Source organism: Odocoileus virginianus, chromosome 20, assembly GCF_023699985.2.
Source record: "Odocoileus virginianus isolate 20LAN1187 ecotype Illinois chromosome 20, Ovbor_1.2, whole genome shotgun sequence".
Classification (NCBI taxonomy): Eukaryota; Metazoa; Chordata; class Mammalia; order Artiodactyla; family Cervidae; genus Odocoileus; species Odocoileus virginianus.
Window position 1 is genome coordinate 47,591,524 of NC_069693.1, and position 19,830 is coordinate 47,611,353.

General features: G+C 51.1%; 1 protein-coding gene across 6 annotated transcripts; it reads left to right on the top strand.

The window, feature by feature from the left end:
- Positions 1–238: 238 nt before the first annotated feature.
- MTHFSD (methenyltetrahydrofolate synthetase domain containing) lies at positions 239–17,882 on the top strand. 6 transcript variants are annotated; one of them, XM_020892033.2, is made up of 8 exons: positions 239–342; positions 3,853–3,956; positions 4,529–4,642; positions 6,745–6,858; positions 9,503–9,593; positions 11,791–11,903; positions 12,159–12,284; positions 17,098–17,882. In XM_020892033.2, exons 1-8 carry the CDS (start codon positions 327–329, stop codon positions 17,578–17,580), a joined length of 1,161 nt encoding a protein of 386 aa, XP_020747692.2. In that variant the 5' UTR covers positions 239–326; the 3' UTR covers positions 17,581–17,882. The 6 variants fall into 6 exon arrangements, with proteins under 6 accessions (XP_020747692.2, XP_020747693.2, XP_070307534.1 ...); XM_020892034.2 differs by lacking the exon at positions 4,529–4,642 and adding an exon at positions 4,675–4,788; XM_070451430.1 differs by lacking the exon at positions 239–342 and adding an exon at positions 528–976.
- The last annotated feature ends 1,948 nt before the right edge of the window (positions 17,883–19,830 follow it).

Consider the following 19,830-nt stretch of genomic DNA (forward strand, 5'->3'; position numbering starts at 1 on the left):
GCTCGGACAGGCTACGGGTGTTCACTCGGTAGCCCCCTCTTCTGCCCACCCAGCTCCTGGCAAATGCCCGTCAGACCTAGCACTCAGTGCCGGCCTAATTGAGAATAAACCTTCAAGGGCCACACGCACCGCCCTCTTCCCGGCGCGCGGAGAAGCACGCGCATGCGTGCAGCGGCACGTTCCCACCAGGCCTCAGCGGCGAGGCCACCGAGCCCCTAACCCACCCCGGTCCAGACCAGTGCGCAGGCGCGGGAAGTGCGCGCACCGGTGACGTCACTTCGTGCGGGACTCCGCCGAGGGAGGCGTCGCGCACTGACAGCGTCGCCATGGAGCCGAGGGCGGGTGAGGGGCCGCCCCGGGCACCACCTGAGAAACGCGCGGGGGACACGGAGGGTCCTCATGAGAGTCGGGCAGGGGACGCTGAAGACTACATGAGAGACGGGCCAGGGAAGGCTGAGGGGCCACCTTAGTGTTGGGCGGGGGACGCGGAGGGGCCGCCTGAGAGACCGACCGGGGGTCGCGGAGGGGCCGCCTGAGAGACGGACCGGGGGTCGCGGAGGGGCCACGTGAGGGACGGGCAAGGGGTCGCGGAGGAGTCCCCGGGGATTGGGCAGAGAAACCGCCAGAGACAGAAGAGGGGACATGGACTGGCGGGGTCTCCGAGGGTTCTGAGCGGGGTTGGGACGCTGTCGGTGGAGTAGGTAGAAGTGGGACTGCCTTCTGGGTAGGTGGTGGTGTCCGTTTCCGGACCCCTTTCCCCCCCCCGTGAGAGCTGCCTCCTGTGTCGTCTGCCACAGGCCCTGAGGAGGCTCGCCCCCAGACCCCTGAGCTTCGGTGATTGATTGCAGCAATGCCTGGCAAAGATGGTACTGAGGCTCTCGCTGCCCCACGGTCTATTAAAGCCGAGTTCGAGAAATGTGAATAAATCCCCTCCTCCGTTACTGCCCGGGCAGCATGGAAACAGCACAGGAAACAGGTGCTGGTAGCTCAGTGGAATGGTAACAAAGACCTTTGGAGACGCCTGCCAAGTGCCAGGACTGCGCTCCGGGCTAGAGGTAGAAGGAGGAGGGAGACCCAGGCTGACCTGACGGGCAGTAACAGGGTACAGAACAGGGTTCATGCATTTCTCACATTAATATATGTCACCTTTTATTATCCTAATTATTCCCCATGTTTTGGTAACTTTCCAAGGGCAGGGACCTGCCCTTTTATTCTCTCCCTCCCCTTGCAATTAGCCCACTGCTTTCTAAATGGGAGTCACTCAGATGTGATGATTAATTGGCTCTGGAGCAAGGGCCACAATTCCTACAATTCCTGGGTCCCACACAGCATCCTGCACAGTGCTAGGGGATATTGTTGGACCTCTGAGTTGTTAGTGAAAGTAATGTCATAGCTTTTTAAAAAAATTGTATATTTATTTGGCTGTGCCGGGTCTTCGTTGTTTGCAGGGGTTTTTCTCTGGTTGTGGCAAGTAGGGGCTACTCTCTAGATGTAGGACACAGGCTTCTTTTTAAGGCCGCTTTCCTTGTAGCACAGAGGCTGCAGAACGTTCAGGCTTCAGTAGTTGTGGCTCCCCCGCTCTAGAGCACAGACTCAATAGTTGTGGCTCCTGGACTTAGTTGTCTCTCGGCATGTCGGATCTTCATGGATCGGAAATCAAACCTGTGTCTCCTGCTTTGGCAGGCAGATTCTTTACCAGTGCGCCACCAAGGAATTTGTTTTAATGGTTTCTGTTTTGAAAAAAAAAAAACAGTGAGGGTGTTTGGGGTTCCTCAAGAATCAACGGTCCCAAAGGAGGAATGTCTGTCTCAGCTAGCCCTGACGGGAGAGGAGGAGTGAACCGGAGAAGGGAAGAGAGGAGGTACAAAGACCCGAAAAAGACAGGGGTACAGAGTGTGTGGGGCCAGGGACCAACATTGGGCCACTTTTAAAATTCATGGTGGGGGGTGACAGGAGATGAGGCGGAAGTGGACAGCAACGCTTTGCAGCTCATTCCACACTCTGTGTCCAGGGATTCTCGGAGCACTGGAGCAGCATGGGGGGAGACTTCCTGGAGGGGGTGCTGAAGCTGGGCCTTGAAGAGTCAGGGTTTGACTGACAGACAGGGAGTAGAACAGACTTCCAGCAGAGACCAGAAAATGCAGAACTCCCAGCAGGAAAGAAACAAGCCAAGTCCTGGAAACTGCCTGCATGGCCTTAACCAGGCCATGCACTATAGTCCTGCATCCTTGGAGATGCTTGTTCCCTAAATACACAGTGAATCTGCAGTCTTGATTTCTCCCGTGGTTCAGAAGCACAGCTAGGGTCAAGAGGCACCAGAGTGTTTGCAGTGGGCTCCAGAACGCTCTGGGGTCTACCTGTGAAGGGCCTGGTATGAGTGGTATTCCTAGGGGATCTGTGTCTAGCCTGAGGGCATAAGCACTGGAAACCTTTGGCTCTGGCCTTTAACATGGTAAACTACATGTAAAAGTTTAACAAATCATTATAAAATTGGTGTAGTCTGTAAAGGTTTATGTCAGTAGCAAGGTTGGAAACCCCCCTGCCATCAGTCAAGGACTGCTTGAGTAAAATTTGACCTGCCCGAATCGTGGAATACTATGCAACTGCAGAAAAGTATGAGCATACTTTTAATATACCATATGGGCCAATCCGCAGGATGATAAGTAAACAGCAACAGAACTCAAAGCAGTATCTGTAGCTGCTTGTCTTGGGCACCCTTTTAGGGAAAGAGGATGAGAAGCCTGAGATGCCTGGGGAAAAATTCATCAGAACAAACGGATTCAACTATCTGAGGGGAAGGGACGGGACCTAGTACTCAGTAAACAGTGAGGCTCTTCATTATATAGATGCCTTTGTGTGTTTTAAAACTACATTTACAAAAAAGTTATAATTCATTCACAAGATTTAAAGTCACATAATTCATAAATGTTTATGGTGAGAAGCCAGCCACCAGTCACATCCCACTGCCCAGGTTGGTGGCTCCAGGTCTCTGCTGTGGGACTGCTGTCCTGTGTCACTTTTGAGCAGCCTTTACTCACTCAGGGGAGACTGAGGACCTGAGAGGGTGAAGCTGCCCCTCTTTCCCGCCCAGGTGTTGAGAGGTGCCATGTCACAGCAGAGTGATTTGGCACAAACTTCTGCATAGGTGCAAGGATAGCCTTTTGGACTGAGAAAAACAAAGCTCCATATAAATGCATTTATATGAATGTGCCACTTTTTTTCCCACTCGACTGGAAACTGCTTTTTGTAGTTCTCTATTTCAAGAGGAGCACGTGGTTAACGTAGGGTTTCTAAGGGCTTTCCCTGATTAATAATGAGGGAATATTTGTTGCCTGAAAATTCATTTCCAAAGTGAGATCTAGAATAAAGAGTCTTGCAATAAAGTGGATTGTAGTAGGTAATCCAAAGTAGCAGCTGGCTTACACATCACTCAGGCAAGCGAACAGGCCTCGCAGAAGGAGAGAAGTAATCATAGCTGTCTCAAGACTGACAGACTGAGAGTGAGATCACAGAGCCTTGACTGAGCAGAACTCGTGTCTCCAAGAAAGGACTTAGGAATGCTTGGGTCCATGGCTTGAGTGGTGTTTGTGCTGCCCCTACAGGTTCATAGAATAGGCTTCATTAAGCACATGGGTTATGTTAAATGTACACTGTGTTTGGACTATAACAATTTCTTGAGGTGTAGGACGTCACCAACCTTGGTTTTTCGACGTAGGGGTTAGGAGCCCTAGATTCTGTCTGGCATGGCAGAGCTGAGGGTGTAGTGGGAGCAGGCAGGCTCTGGGCCCTGAGACTGCTGCGCTGTGGGGTTCCTGTCCATGTGTTTATCAGTCACACCCTTTATTGCCATAGGTGTTTCCAAACAGGACATTCGTGAGCAGATTTGGGACTACATGGAGTCAAAAAATTTAGCTGATTTTCCCCGGCCTGTTCATCACAGGATTCCCAACTTCAAGGTACTGAAGCATTCTTGGAGCATTCACAAGGAAATTGGGATATTCCTGAATGAGTAACAGTAGTAAGACAGTTACCATCCCGCTTCACGGTGAATTTGAAGTCGGTGAACAGTGAGTGGTGTGAAATCTGAACCAGCTGGCCAGGATGTCTCTATGCTTAGAGATGTCCTTCATCATGGTATTAATACTTAACACTTCCTCTTAAGCGCCTCTTGCCTTTCTGTGCAGGATTGGTGTTTGGGTTGCATCTTGCCCTGAGGTGGTACTGAGGCTACCGCTTCCCAGAGCCTCAGAGTGGAATATTTCTCCAGGCTGGAAGCCTTCGATCCTTGTGGTGCCTTTTCACACAGCTGGCTCCTAAGGGCCAGCGTACTCTGAGAGGGAGACCCAGCCAGTGGGACTGGCCTCTAAGACCTTTGTATCCTGACTGCCCCCTTAGACATTTCTCGGGTGACCCCAGACCTGGTCTCAGAACTGGCCCCGCGCCTGTGAGGGGGTGGTGCTGGAGTGTCAGGCTGCAGGTGGCTCAGGGCAGTGGCCTCTTGGTAACCTGCACTTGCATTTAAAAACAGGGTGCTTCTCGGGCCGCCGAGCATTTCCCAGGTTTGCAGGCATTCAAAATGGCCAGAACCATTAAAGTCAACCCTGACGCTCCCCAGAAAAACGCCCGTTTCTTCGTCCTTGAAGTAAGTGCACCTCTGTCTTTGTACCTAACCAGGGCTCTTATCTGGCTTGCCAAAACATCAGAGACCTTGAGGTTTTTGCCAGAACTCAGGAACTTAAAGTGGACCCTGATAAACCACTGGAAGGCGTCCGGTTGCTGGCACTGCAGGTAATCCCATTCCGTGAGCCAGAGCCCTGGCTGCTGGCCGGCCTGCCCTCTTCAGGTGACTGTCGAGTGGGCACCATCCTGCATTTGGAGGGAGGGTTCTGACTCCCTCCATGCAGAATGTGTCTGTGGAGTTGTTTTTCCCAGGACATTCAGAACTTTTTCATTGTCAGTCAGTCAGAAGTCCCAAACATGTCTGAATTCAAAGAGAAAAGGCATTGATGTACCTCTCCAGAAGAGAACAATTGCAATATGTATATTTCTTCTACTACATTTGTGATACTATAATTCTTTGAAACTTGATGACTTACGAGTGAAAAATCTGATAAGTGAGTCCCCCAAACACATGAATTAGAACAGTGTTTCTTAACTTAGATATAATAGGCCCCTTTTCAAGAAGAAAAATTCTCCCCGGGGTTGCCTTGATTTATAATTTCATTTAATAGCATAAATATAAAACTTGGAATAAATTTTAATTTCGTACCTCCAGTGTGATTATAAAATCAAAATACACATGCAAATATAAACAAAACTATAAAAGCAGTAACATTCAGGTGACAGCCTTTCTTTCATGTAATGGTTGATGTTGGGGCAGTGTGGGGTCTGCTGCCGTGCTTCAGGTGCTTCAAGACATCTTGAAGCTCAGTTTCCCTACTTCCCTTCTCAGTTTCCCTGAGAAGCCTTGCTCTGCAGGCACCTTCCGTCCTTGGTCGGGGGGTGCATACTCGATCAGGCTAGGATGGTGATGCACATGGCCGCAGAGCATGCCTGGGGGCACAGCTTCCCAGGTTCAACCCCAGATCCTCATCTGGTGCTATTACTAGAAATTGGTCATAGTAAACTCACTGGTGAAGCTATGAGATCTCCAGGTCTGAGCTTCCTATCTGTAAGTTAGCACCTGCCGGGGAGCTTTGAAAGACTGTTGCTGATGTCCAGTTCTGAGTCAGGCTTAAGTGGACCTGGACTTTGGTGAGCCTCAGAGCTCCCCAAGGACCTCTAGTTTACAACCAGTGGGTTAGCAGAGTATCAGGCAGTACACCAGAGTCTGGAGACTACAGACAAAGTCACCCACCTCTCTCGTTACTTCTGTTGAAATACTCTTCTTGGGGTTGACAACTGTTAGAAAGCCAAACTGTAATTTTATGGGACTTTTATTGGTCTGAGACTGTCATCCCCTGCTCAAAAAGTAAACTATGCTATTTTTTACATAAAAGAGCTTATAAATTTTATAATTGTCTCATGGCCCACCCCTGTATAATCTGCAGCAGTGTCCTTGGCCGTGGTTCTCAAACTTACCCTGTGCATCAGGAGTACTGGGTAGGCTTGTTACACCAGGCTGCTGGGCCCCACCCCAGAACTTCTGATCATGTCAAACAGTGCCCAGGGGCCCTCACGCTGAAAACCTCTGCTCTAGGTCTTGCAATAAACATTTGAGAATTAAATAGAAGAAAACAGCTATTGACACAAGTCAGTATAAAATATTGATTGTAATGAGTACTGATCTCTCAGACTGATTTACTGAGCAGCGAACTAGGTATAAGTGCTTGATAGGGTAATGTCTTAATGTGGCTTCAAAATAAAATATTGTCCCTGGATAGGGCTTAATGCCAGGAGCGTAAGGCACAGCAAGGTATGGTTGGAGTTTTCTTCAGGACAGACTTCTTTTGGATTTGCATCATCATTTTCACTCGGAACAATTTTGAATGGCAAGTAGAATAGAATCAGCCAGTTTTACAAACCCTCACCCCTTTTTTCTGAGTCAGGGTAGTATAACTGCTCTTAAGTAAAATCGTGCCCAAGTATTATTCAGTTGAGTTTGCAAAGCAGCTCATCTTCTTGACACATACCCCAAAATACAGGTAATAGTAGCTTGCTTCTGTTCCTGAAATGTTAAAGTGATACATAAGAAAGTTCCCATGTTAAATTTTGTAATTTATTCACTGTCTTTTCTTTTAAAAGAGCAAAAAAATATTATTGGTTCCAACACCGCGACTGAGAACGGGGTTGTTTAATAAGATCACTCCACCCCCTGGGGCAACTAAAGACATCTTGAGAAAATGTGCCACCTCTCAGGTGAGTTTGAGAAGCAGCGCCAGCCACAGGGAAGAACCACTCTCAGCCGTGCCCTCCGGTGAGTTAGAACAGTGTGACTCTGCCACAGGGTTGAAGTCTGGTTTAGCAAAACCAAATGAAGAGTGGTGTGAGGTATTCAGCAATCTTGTCATTATAGGAGCCCAGCAGAAAAGCTGCCAAGCATTTGGTTTTTCTTTTGCACCAAGGTGACAAAGAGTAAATTCCCAGTAAGAGAGAAGGAAAAGTGAATTCTCTGGTACTCTGGCGCCCTCTAGAGTTACCTTTTGATGCTGTTCAGTGTCCTAGAGCATTTTCTCAGATGCCACCAGAAACGGTAGAATTTCCAAAATATGTTCAATTGGAAATTGTCTCACCAAGTACTGAAACAATAAAGGCTTTAGTAATTTAGCAATATGTTTTCTTTTAACTTACCCCTAATGCCATGAAACCAGTATACTGTAAACATTACATTAGGGTGCCTTATAATGAAATTTGTCTGGTATTTTATAGACAAAGAAATAGAATTTGGTGACTTTTTTCAGAGTTCTAGAATTGACCCCAGGTCATTTGGTTCCTAATCTGGTGGAAAGGAGAAATGGAACATTAAGAAATACCTTTCTAAAAGGGATTTTCCACTTAAGTCTAGTGTATGACAAGTGAATGCTTTATTGTCATTTATTGATAACCTGTTTTATTGAAAAACAGAATTTGGCATGACGTACAAAAATACATACAATAAAGGAAGATAACAAAACATGTGGGGAAAAAAATAAAGGGATAACAAATGTGAGAATATAAGACATGACCCTGGTTCTGGTCAGTGTTCAAAGTGCCCACCACATGCTCCCCTGCAGTTGGTGGACGTGGCCACAGACCCGAGCCCACACTTCTGAGGGCCGGCAGGGAATCTTGTCAGTTATAATCATGGGTTCTGGACAGTAAGAGCAGCCCTTTTCCTCATACTGAAATCCAGGTCAGATGTGGCTGTGTCCCCCTTCACAGCATCCCCCTCCCCTTTGAAAGGTGACCGACACTCGGCTCATTCCCAGGAGGCTCTGTGACGCGCCAGCACTGGCCGGTCTCTCACGGGCACTCCTGAAAGTATGGCCCGGCCAGAGTAAAGCCAGGCTGGCTCCCATGACTGAGCTTGAGTGCAAATTGGACAGTGTTTGGGCTCTTTTATATCATGAGATACTGGCTAGAAATCAGAGATCCAGGGTCATGAACCTCAAAGAGTGTGTTGTTTTCTCTGTGGTAGAGGAAAATGGCAAATAGAGAGTCATAGACACATCTAATGCAGATGAAGATTTAATACGATTATTATTTAGGTGGCCAAAGCTTAGTGGTGAAATGCTGCCACCGTGTATATCACTTTAGGAGACTGATGTCGCCTCACTTCATGGCAGGCAAGTCTCTGAGTTTGTGCCTCAGCTTCCTGCCACTGTCATGCCCCAGCCACCTGTGTCTGCCCTCATTGTCTCTGCATTTACTCTTTGACTCAGGAGTGTTCTGGGAACCACTCCAGGGGGAAGGCAGAAGTGTCTGTTAACTGCCTAAGTCCCTCTGCCCCTCCAGTGACTCTTGGTTAAATAGAACAGGACTTTGGAGTGTCAGGAAGACTCCTGGTTGCTTGTGCTCTGTCTGGTCAGACTGAGCAGGTGAGGCTGACCACTGAGAGAAGGGGGGCCTGACAGACGGGTTACAGCACAGAAAACCTGATGCCGATGTCTGCTCCCCAAGGCTGCCAGGTGCTGAGCCCCCTGAAACAGGCTTGAAGATGCCAGCCATGGGCGAGGGCACGTCCTGCCTGGGTGTGGTGAGCTTAAGGAAAGACAGGCTTTCCCCCAGTGGGGGCACCTGGGGCCAATGACTGTGGTTTGACTGTTGGGAGGCCCCAAGCTAATCATAGTACTGGTCCTTGGACCAGTCACTTGTCGTGGACTTGTCGTTTGCCTAGTGATCACTCCTGCAGTGTACTGGGCCACGCAGTGTCTGACTCTAGTTCCCTAGATTTCTCCCGTGCCTGTAATCAGTGTCATGGCCGCAGCGGCCTCCCTGTGCCCCCACTCAGGCCTCGTTAGGATAACTGGGTGTGCTTTGGGTGGTCTTTGGTTGAATAATTGGCTGTTCATGCAGAGAGGCCTCCAGTGTTCACGGTGAACTAAAATGTCCCACATGCTTAATGGCCATGTCTTACATGCTGGATGCTTTGCCTGCGCTCTGTCATCTCATTCCAGTGTGCAGGGCGAGGCAGGACTGTTGTCCCTGTGTCACAGAGCAAGAGACTGATGTTCAGAGAGCTTCCTCTGCTAAGGCCGCAGAGGAGGGGTCTGGACCCATTTCTGTGACTCCCGACCCTGGGTTCTAATCACTGCGCTCTCCTGCCTCCTGGGGGAAAATGATTTGCTGAATATTATGAATGAATATCCTATTCGTTTTGCTGTCAGTTCCCCCTGGTGAAGGATTGTGGGAACTGCCTTAAAATGGTTCTGATCCATGGTTTCCTGAGCTACTGCTTCCGCGGTGCTGTGTCGTTTGCTGTGGGGCGGCCCACTTGCTTCCTGCTGGAGGTTGAGACCCTGAGCGCACATCTCTGTGGGTTTTGAGGCAGGCAGGAGCTCTCAGGCTGTGTGTCTGTTCACAGGGTGTGAGGAACTACAGCACTCCCGTGGGCTTGGACTCCAAGGTCCTTGTGGACTTAGTTGTGGTGGGGTCCGTGGCTGTTTCTGAAAAAGGTAAGATTAAGAACAGAAACTCTGAGATGTGACCAGTGACTCTGCAGCCTGCTGTTCCCCCAGCGCTCCGGTTGCCTTAGAGATGTTGACAGTGAGTAATTTCAGCTTTCTGGATGCATGCCTGGCCTTGAAACCACTGCATCTATCACTCATGTTGAAGAATTAACTCAGTCCCTCCCACTCTTATCCCCACTCAACACCTTTACAGCATTTCCACTTTTTCTTAACAGGATGAATGACATGAGGTCATCTCTCTTCAGGTGGTGAAAGATTTCCTCTCTGTTCTTCAGTTAACTGGAACTGGAGCTGGATTTATTTGCAGTGCGTCAGTAAATAGTTGGTGTTGGAGAGCCTCCAGTAAATGGAGAAACACTGGGTTCTGAACCTTTTTCTTGTGCAGCAATAGCCTCGTGGTCAGTGTGGGGTGTCCTGAGCCTGCCTGGGGGCCTGAGGCTTCTCCCTGCAAGCCTGTGAGCCAGGACAGCGTGGGTCACCCCGCCAGCCTGTGTGCTGGGCTGAGCCGCCCTTGGACTCGTCCCTGGGGTTCCCTGGGGCCTCTTCCCCGCTGCCCTGCCCACTCCAGGCTCGGCTTGGTGCTGTCTGGGAACAAGCTGCTGCTTCTGGAGTGGGGTCAGCACACTGCAGACTTGAACCTGTGTGTACCATTGGGGCCCCTGCCACCAGGAAAGCCATCTCTTTCTTCTTTTCCTGCCAAGAGAATGTCCAGAGATGCTCATCCCCAAATCTCTTTGGAAGTTAATCAGCCAAAGCCTCTTCCTTCAGTAGGTTCCCAGTAAATCGTTGGTGATTCCCAGTAAATCATTGGTAAGAAGTGCTCTAAGTCTTTCGTTCCCAGGCCTGAACATTGTGTTTTTCAGTGTCAGCCTTTGATATTATCACCCTAAATTTACTCTCTTCCCTGCTCCTGCTCTGAGCTACTGTGTGAGATGCTTAGGAGTGGATGTTACAATCGTGGGTTCCTTGTTCCACGTGTTCCCGTTACAGACGCTTTGCCTATGTCCTCAGGATACCCTCTGCGTGCAGACACACAGAGGGTGTAATGTAGTCCTGTCCTGTGGTCTAAGGGAGCCTTTGAGGACTCTGTGGGATGACTTCTTGGAGAGGAATTACCAGACCAATGGGTTTTTAAATCCTTATGTCGCCTAGTTACACTGCAGCAGGGGTGCCCACCTCACATCCTCGCACACCATCTGCCTTGCCTCTCTCCCTCTTCCCCTGTTGATAACTAGGATTATCCCACCTCACTTTTTGTGTCTGATAGTGAGCAATGGTATTTGAGTTGCCTCTTGATTTATATCTGCTTTGGGTGAGCTTGAACGTTTCTCCTATGAACACTGTCACCTGTCTCTCTGGTCTGTTAGTACCCTTTGCTGCTTTGCTATTGAACTGTCTTTCACTTCTTTGCATGTATGATTGAAGACTTCTCATTGTAAAAGTAGCACAGTCAGGTCTGACTCTTAGAAGGATGCCTGAGTGATGGTGCTTCCGCGCTCGGTAATGGTGCTGACATCACATAGAAGTCAAAACTCCTGGCTGGCCTGGGCGTCCTACTGAGAGGAGTGACTGGACTTGGCTGGGAGCTTGAGGCATGCTCACGTCCACTGTCCTGCGTCCTTTCCCCCTGCTTAGTTTGTCCTTGAGCTTCAGATAACAGATTCTTATCTTGTGCCGCGTTTGTGAATTTGCAACATAGCCCTGCTTAAACCGCCTCCTTCCAAGTTGTGGGGCTGTGATCTTAGTTCCCTGACTAGGGCCTGAACCGGTGCCCCCCGCAGTGGATGCGCAGAGTCCTAAGCACTGGACCACAGGGAGGTCCCTCCTTAGTGCCTTACAGGCAAGGCTGAGCCAACTCACATCCGGGTCCCTGATGCAGACTTCCCGCTTTCCCTGCACAATGACAAAGATTTGCCTTTAGTAAGAACTTGTTTTTAGTGCTTTAAAAACTACTCTTTCACCCCTTTTAAATGTGAATCTGTTAACATAAAGCTAATGTAAGTGCTAGCTCCACTTCCTTTGTAAAGGTGCACAGGGTGCCAAGTTCCTTGACTGTGTGTTAACCACGGTACCTGTCCCGCGTGGTGCTTCCCCTTGAACTCCTCCAAGTCCACGATGAGAAGTGTGCTCCTGCCTAATTCCCCAGAACCCACACGTGCTGCTTCTCTGCATTGCCTCTTAGGCTGGAGAATTGGGAAGGGAGAAGGCTATGCCGACCTTGAATACGCCATGATGGTGTCAATGGGAGCCGTCAACCAGGGGACGCCAGTGGTCACCATCGTCCATGACTGCCAGGTGCTTCCTGGGAACAGGCCAAGCAGAGCCACCACCGGGCATGGAGCGCCGGGGCCGGGGCGGGGCAGCTGGGTCTCTGCCTTCACTCTGCGCCACGTCGGGTGTGGCTCGGCTGGGCCGGATGCGCTTGGTGGCGCAGCAGCTCGGCCTTGAGCAGGACAGGTTTGGGGGACATCGTCCTTCCATCAAGCGGTGCGGCGAATGCGGCCGGGGCTGTATCCCCACTACCTCCCTCACCTGCTTCTGTTCGACCAGGTTGTCGACATACCTGAAGCACTCCTCGAGGACCACGACCTCACTGTGGACTATATCCTTACTCCAACTCGAGTCATCACCACAGGGTGTGAGCGCCCCAAGCCAGCGGGAATCGCATGGTCCAAGGTGGGTCACCGTGACGTGGAGCGAGGCCAGTGCTGGCTCGTGGCTCACAGACACCTCCTCTCTCCCTGTGTTGTCTGTCTGTCAGGACTGCTGTCCCCAGGCCTGCGTGGCTGTGTGTTAGAACATACCTGGAGAACATACTTAAGAAGCCTACCAGTTCCTACAAGCAGGCTGGATTCAAGGTCTGCACATGACACCAGCGGTAGTGGCAGGGGGTGACCAGCTCCACCAGGAGAGCTAATGCATTGAATCTACTTGCCAGGTTTTCATCTCTAAGAGCTGTCTTCTGACATCCCAGCCACACATGGTCCTAATCATCAGGCTTTCCTTTTGTAAGCCCAGATTTTCTCAGTGCCGTCTGCATCTCCGTGCAGAACTGAATAGGGTAGGAGGCAGTACCCACAGCTTCATATGTTGATGCCATGGTGACTTTATCTCCAGAGTAGGCAGTAGCATGTATCACAGACTGGTCTGCAATAGAAGTTTGACCCCAGAAGCCAACCTCTAGGTATGATGCTGTCTGCTGGAAAATAGCCAGAGTTACTGAGAAAGCTGGAGAATTTGTGCTCCAATTGGATTGAAATTCTTGGTCAAATTAGCACGTTTGTCCATGTTTCACATTCCTTACACTTGAGTCATCCAGGGCTGGAAGGCTGCTTTCCTCTGGGCGTGGGAATCAGCAGTGTCCACCGCCAAGGATGGCCCAGAGGGGACATCCTGTGCTCTCACCCCACCCCGAGGGCCTCCCTGCAGAACACCTGCGCTCCTGCTGGACTCACCCCTGGTGAGAGCAGGGAGAAGGTGCAGCATCCTTCGTGACTATTGAAACATTGCTCAGGGTGTTTAGAACTTAGGGTTCCTTGGGATCCGGGCCCACAGGCTCCCTTTAGATGAGTGGTGGCTGAGACAGTGGCCGTGGGAACGAGGTGGCTGTGCTCAGAGCTGAGAGTGTGGTCTGGGAGGATGCGCCCACGGGGCTGCTCTACATAGCTGAGGGCCAGCTGCAGTGTGGGGAGGGCGAGTTCTGGGGGCCTCGCCAGGGAGAGGAGATGGTTGCCTCGGAGAATACCCATAATTTAGTAAGAAAAATATGAAAACAGGAACAAGTTAGGTTATCTGTTGTGTTAGATGAATATAATCCCTCTTAGATGAGAGAAACAGTCCAGCCACAGTTTCCTGAGACCCCCTCAGCCATACCGATGCCTGCTTGCCAGGACCTAGGCTTACTCACCATCTTCCTGGGGGGTGCTAGTCGTCACTGAGGCCGTGGCGAGAACCCCTCACCATGGGTCCTGAGTTCTTAGTTCTGCCACCAGCTGGTCATCCCTCTGTGTGGGTGGGTCCTGTGAAGGTGGGGACTCTCTGGCCCCCGGAGTCTTGCCCTTGCCTTCAGTGTGTGTAGCCAGAGCACCTTGGGGACGGGGAGGTGGTGGGGGCAGCTCAGTGCTGCTTGTAGTGCTATTTCGGGTTGGCTGCTGGGCACATACAGTTAGATCCTGATCCTTCTGTGATGCTCCCCACATAGACTCACGTGACCCCAGTGTGGGATGGGGGTGAGGTTAGAGCCAGTGTCGTCTTGGGTTGGCAGCAGATGCCTCGAGAGTGAGACTTCTGATTGTGTTGGGCTTAGTGTGCATTTCTAGGGGAGAGGTTTTAAACTTAATCTCTAAAGGGAACATGCATTAATAAATGACCGCCATCTGCATGCTTCAGCAAGAAGTGATTGGGGCGTACAAAAAAAAAAAACAATTTTGTTTTATACCAGCTTTTTAAATGGAATGATTTGTTACAGAAGGCATAATTTTTTTTTCCTGTTTGATTAACAAGCACAATCTTTTATTTCACATGGCAAATTGACAAAAAACTAACAAATGTTCCTAATTGCCAGCCGGGAAAAACAGCATCCCCGCGGGTCCCTATGTGGGAATCCAGCCTGTCTGCTGGGCTCTCAGAGGCCATCCGCTCTGGGCCTCCATCAGCCCACATGTGCCGTTCCGCAAGGAGCACAGTGTGGGCAGAGGCCTCCGAGTCAGGCTTTCCCTTTAGAACGCGTGGGGCGTGGGGCGTGGGGCGGCAGAGAGGTCACTAATGCTGAGCTTTGCTGTCCTAAAGAACACAGTGCTCTCAAAATAAGCAGTTTTACATAAAAGCCTTGCATTTCTGCACTTCCGTTCCCAAGACCCCTTAGTGTGTGCCAGCATCGCGATGCTGTGGACTCGGTCGGTTTGCGGTGTGCTGGAGGGCATTCCTTGTCCTGCCGCTGATTGCAGTCTGTCCGAGTGCCCGCTCTGGTCAGGGAGTTCTGGGGATGTGCACAGAAGGATGCGTGTGTGCTTCACACATGTTCTAGGATGGGTATCTGCTGCGTTAGTGTGGAGCCTTGCCCCACGGGGCCAGGCTTCTTGAGAACGTGCATGTCTACCTGAGGCAGCCCTGTGGATCCACTGGGCAAAAACCACGGGAGTTTCAGCACTAAGGGGCAGTCTTCCGGCGGAGACGGCCCCACAGCGGGCCCAGTGGATGCACGGCGTTTACCAGGAGGTGTGGCCTTGGTGGCTCCCACTGCTGGTGCAGGGCCTGGGGCAACGTTTTGCTCTTCCATACAAGGCCATAGACACACTTTTCATTTGACTGTGATTACTGGTTTAAACTTGATCATCCTTTCTAAATGATCCAGTAACTTAAGAAATCCTTAAGACTAAATATGAGCAGTTTAAATTTGCTGCTAAACACTTCGAAAGAATGCAAGAATTTGAACTCCTTAAGAAGGCAGACCAGGGATGTGGGAGGGAGTGAGTTGGCTGGACTCAGGAGGTCTTTGGGATTCTTTGGGACCCAGAGCCTCTAGTGGAGGAAAATGCCCTTTGATCAGGAAGCATAGCCTCATCTTATGGGTGTCTTCATGGCATAGACATGGTTTTTGTTTTCTTTTTGCATCTCAGCAGTGGGGCTTGCCTGATAGCCCAGTTGGTAAAGAATCCGCCTACAATGCAGGAGACCCCAGTTCGATTCCTGGGTCAGGAAGATCCACTGGAGAAGGGATAGTTTACCCACTCCAATATTCTTGGGCTTCCCTGTGGCTCAACTGATAAAGAATCCACCTGTTTTGTGGAAGACCTGGATTTGATCCCTGGGTTGGTAAGATCCCCTGGAGAAGGGAAAGGCTACCCACTCCAGTATTCTGGCCTGGAGAATTCCAAGGACTGTATAGTCCACGGGGTCCCAAAGAGTTGGACACAGCTGAGCAGCTTTCACTTCACTTCACTTCAATGGGAAATGTGAGGAGGAGGGAGTTTTTCCTCAGTGCTCTGTTCTGAAGACTTGCCTGGCTCCTGACTCAGCTGTGCCAGCGACAAGGACAGCGTCTGGCTGGGGAGGCGCTAACCCCCCGGGAGGCTCTGCTGCGGTGGAGTCACCTACCTGCATAGCAGTGGGAGTGGGAGCCAGTGGGGGATAGAAGCCTCTAAGTCTCTGGGAGGGCATTTGACATGCTTGGTTATTCTCGTTTCTTCTCACTCTTACCCTAATCCATTGATTCTCAACCTGGGACCGGTGTGCCTCTTGCAGTTTGGAGGTCCATGCACAGGTATTGGGATACTGTACACAGCTGTAGGGGATTCTTTTGTGGGAGGGAACCTCAGCTGCTCTCCAGGGTCTCTGGCACCCTGCCAAGGATAAGAACCATTGCCCTAAGTCACATGTGATTGTGAATATACTGAGAACTCTGGTACTATTTGAACTATTTATTTTTGTAGACAAATTAGACCTGTTCATCTTGTGTGCTGATCCGTGATGAGGTACTCATGTCTGTTGGAAGCCTGCATTTGAACCATTGCTTGCCTCTTGATGACTGAATTTTTTTTTTTTTTGCGGGATCTTAGTTCCCTGACCAGGAATTGACCCTGCACCCTCAGCAATGAAAGCGAGGAGTCCTAACTACAGAAGCACCAGGGAATTCCCTTGGTGACTGATTGTTTATGTGCTCTGTGCCCACAGAAGCCAGAATGCACCTCTAAAGAATGGTTTGTCAAAAAGACCTGAGCAAATCTTTCTGTTCCTTCTCTGCCGTGTGGTTCCTTAAGACCCATGAGACCAGGTCTTCCCCTGCTCAGCCCCCAGTGCCCCCAGCACACAGCACAGGGCCTCCGCCTCGAGTATTAGGGCTCTTCTGTCACCTCCGTTGCTACAAGTGCTCTTTGATCAACTTAGTCAAAAAGCCGAAAGTGTCCTTTGTATGAAAGTCCTACTGGCTGAGATATAACATTGTGTGTGCAATCCGTTGTTTTGTATCCTGATGACCCATTGTTAGAAAGTGTTCTCAGTGTAGCGTTCTGTTCCACATTTGCCTTGATTGTGCTTTTTCAATGACGCCTAGATGGGTTTGGCCCTTAGGAGGAGGAGGAGATCCCCACAGCCCCATTAAAGACCTCACCCCACCCAAGGTGTAGGTCAGGGGAGGGGACAGATATGGAGGTAGAAAGTGCCCTGTAATCCTGTGGCATTGCCAGGGCAGTTGCCATTTACAACCCTGTAACCCTCATACCAGTGATCTTAGCTCCACTTTTGCGTAGGATGCCTCATTGTCTGCCTTCTGGGCCCCCAGGAAAATGGAGAAAGCCATCCAGCTCCTACCAGGTGCCATGTCCTGTTGGGCAGACGCAGAGTGGCAGAGGGAGACGGCTGGCCTGAGGGTGCTGTCTTCTGTGAGCACGTGTGGCAGAGGCCCCTGCATGACTGATGCTTCTTCCCTGTGACCGAGCTGTGGTCCTTCCTGGATGCCCCGAGAATAGCTGGAACTGCTTTGCTTTTTCAGATCAGCTGTGAGATGATGGAGAAGATACCTATCCTCAGAAGCCTGCGCCACCGAGAGGAGCAGGCTGGGAAGGACGTCACCCTCCGGGACGGGCCCTGGAGCCCTCCAGGTGCCCAGGCCGCCCCCAGCACTGCCAGAAGCCCTTGGGACCCGGCCCCACCAGAATCAGGCTCCGTGCCTTCCAGCTCTGTTGAGATTGGTAACCTCCCCCAGGATGTCAGGGTGAGCCAGCTAAAGCGGGCCCTCAGTGCACTGGGTGTGGTGCCCTCACGGCTCACCTGGCAGGGGCCACAGCACAGGGCCTTCCTTCACTACCGGGACCCGGCTGAGGCCCAGCAGGCCATCGCCTGCCTGCAGGGCTTCCGCCTGGGCGCCAGCACAGTGAGGGTGGTGCTGGCCAGGCAGCAGAGGGCCGGTGACCTTGGGGGCGGCCACACCGCAGAGCCACTCCCTGACCATCGACCGGCCGTTGCTGGCCCATGACGACGTCCCGCTATGATCCCCAGCGAACTTCCGCCCAGCACAGCGGGGCGTGGTGGAGCTGTTGCTGCCTGAGCTGCTGTTGAGTTTGGTCCTTTCTGGGAAGTCAGAGCTCCAGTTGCTGCCCAGTGTCTCCTGGGGGCAGGAAGTCAGCCCGTGAGGCACTTGGAGTCTCTTGGGAGGCAGGAAGTTCATATTCAGGCTTCTGCACATCCTGGTCCTTCAGCCTGTGGAATGTAACAGCCCTGCTGGTTTCTTGGTTGAGGGGACTGAGTGAGCAATAAATGAGCAGGAGTAAATTCTGACAGCAGTCTAGGGGGTCTGTGTTCTGAACTTGAGAGGCATGGGGCATTAAGAGAAGGTGGATGGAAGAGTCTGCCAGGAGAGCCCTTGGCAGGGACCAGCGCAGAGGCACAGCAGGGTGGAACCAGAAGTAACCCTTGTGTTCCTACCTTCTTGGCCTCGCACTGCTGGAGGGGAAAAGGTGCGGTCAACCCAAAGAAGCAGGGGGTTCAGTCCAGGTGCCGGGGCACAGTCTGCGCGTCTCATCTCAGCCCTGGTGCTCGAGGTGGCGGCCAGTCCGGCAGGGCCCCTTGGCCCTGTGGTCTCACCTCTGTCCCCTCCTCACCATTGCAGCCGGGCTCCTCCCTCTGGGTGAACACCCCCCCGCCCACCCCTGCTGTCAGCCAGCTGCCCCCACTCAGCAGGAAGCTCTGCCTCTAGGAGATCCTGGCTTTGAAAAGTGAGTGGTCCCAGCCTGTGTCACAGACGAGGCCAAACAGATGCTCTCACACTCATTTGCCCTCTGCTATGTGTTGTGTGCATCTTTCCCTCCATTTCTCTGTTCCTAAAAATCAAGCTGGACTTTGGCTGAACTGTGCTTTGTAAACAGAAGCGCTTTTGCAGTTGATCTTGGGTGAAAAGTCAAGATAAGCATTTAAGTGGAGATTTTTTTTTTTCAAATGTATATTCATTGGAAGTGTTTATTTTTTCACCAGAAGGTCTCACTGAGCATGGTTTGAACCCATCATTAAGCCTCAAGGGGGCAGGCCTTGCCCGCACTTTGAAGAAAATGTTCTCAAGGCATTGAGTCTCTCTTTGAAAAAGCATTTTCTCATTGGTGGAGACTTTGGGAAGAGAATTGACCCTTAGATTTGCTCGTTAAATGCCGCCTCTTTCCACATTTTCATGGACAAGATCAGGGAGTAGAATATCTTAATGCAGGCCAGGCTGTCAATCATCTGGGCTCACCTTTCTCTGCCTGACCCTACGCCCCTGTCCCTCAGCTGGTTTCATTGGGTCACTTGTGTTCAGCTTGGCCATTCTAGACCAGCTGACCGCCCAATCCAGAGTAGTGGCCTGGTATCTGAACTCCTCACTCCTCTTGAGTTTCCCCCTTTACCCAGAACACCTCTTGTGTTCGACATGCTCAGTTTTTGTTGATGTTTTTATTGTTGGTTTGCCACCATTGGAGCAGCGCCCTGGGGGGATAGGAAGTGAGCCTGTCCCTGCCTATACTCTCTGCCACCCATCCCCTGGCCTTGAGAACCGCCTGCTGATATGTGTGCAGAAATGAAAGGACCTATCAGTCAGAGCCGAGGGGCAGGCTGTGTCCACGTCTCACTCCTGGGGTCGGGTGTCTGGTGAGCCTGGAGCCAGCTCCTCAGACTGCTGATCTTTGCATGTCAGGAATGACCCCTGTGGGCTGGGCCAGGTTGCTGGGCTTCCTGTCACTTTTAGCCAGAAGAACCCAGGTGTGTTGATACACAGATAATGTATTCATCGTCTTCATATCTGAGACAGTAGGTTAGTAGGTGGGAGACAGGACCAGGGGCCTGAAATAGCAGCCTCCCAGATGTATCATGTGTGTGCCTCCCCTCCATCTACCTCAGGCAGCCCTGGAGTCAGAGTTCTCAGCCCTGCCAGGAGGGGCATCAGGGACCCAGTTTTTGTTACCAGGGTTCTTGAGTATTTGTCAGCGTCATTATTGTGTAATTCATGTAATAAGAGAATAATGGAAAATGAGCACTTGACAAGTTGCTGAGACTGCATGAACCTTTTTAAGTGGCTCTGCCGTGACTCCTGGGTCCCATCCTGTTTCTTGAGCAGCGGTGCAGCTCTGCCTGCGATGCGAGGAGACTTGACCACGCCCGGAGCAGCACCCCTCCAGAAACCCAGCCTCAGCTCTGTATGGGGGCCAGGTCCTGGGGCTGTGCCGTCTCCGCTCTCAGCTCCTATGATGTGGCCGCGTCG

Excerpts from the sequence above, each read along its gene's own strand:
- MTHFSD (XM_070451430.1), top strand. The coding sequence starts at position 955 with ATGGAAACAGCACAGGAAACAG. Across the intron at positions 4,643-6,744 it reads CCCGTTTCTTCGTCCTTGAA|AGCAAAAAAATATTATTGGT; the intron begins GTAAGTGCACCT and ends TTCTTTTAAAAG. Across the intron at positions 12,285-17,097 it reads CGGGAATCGCATGGTCCAAG|ATCAGCTGTGAGATGATGGA; the intron begins GTGGGTCACCGT and ends TTGCTTTTTCAG.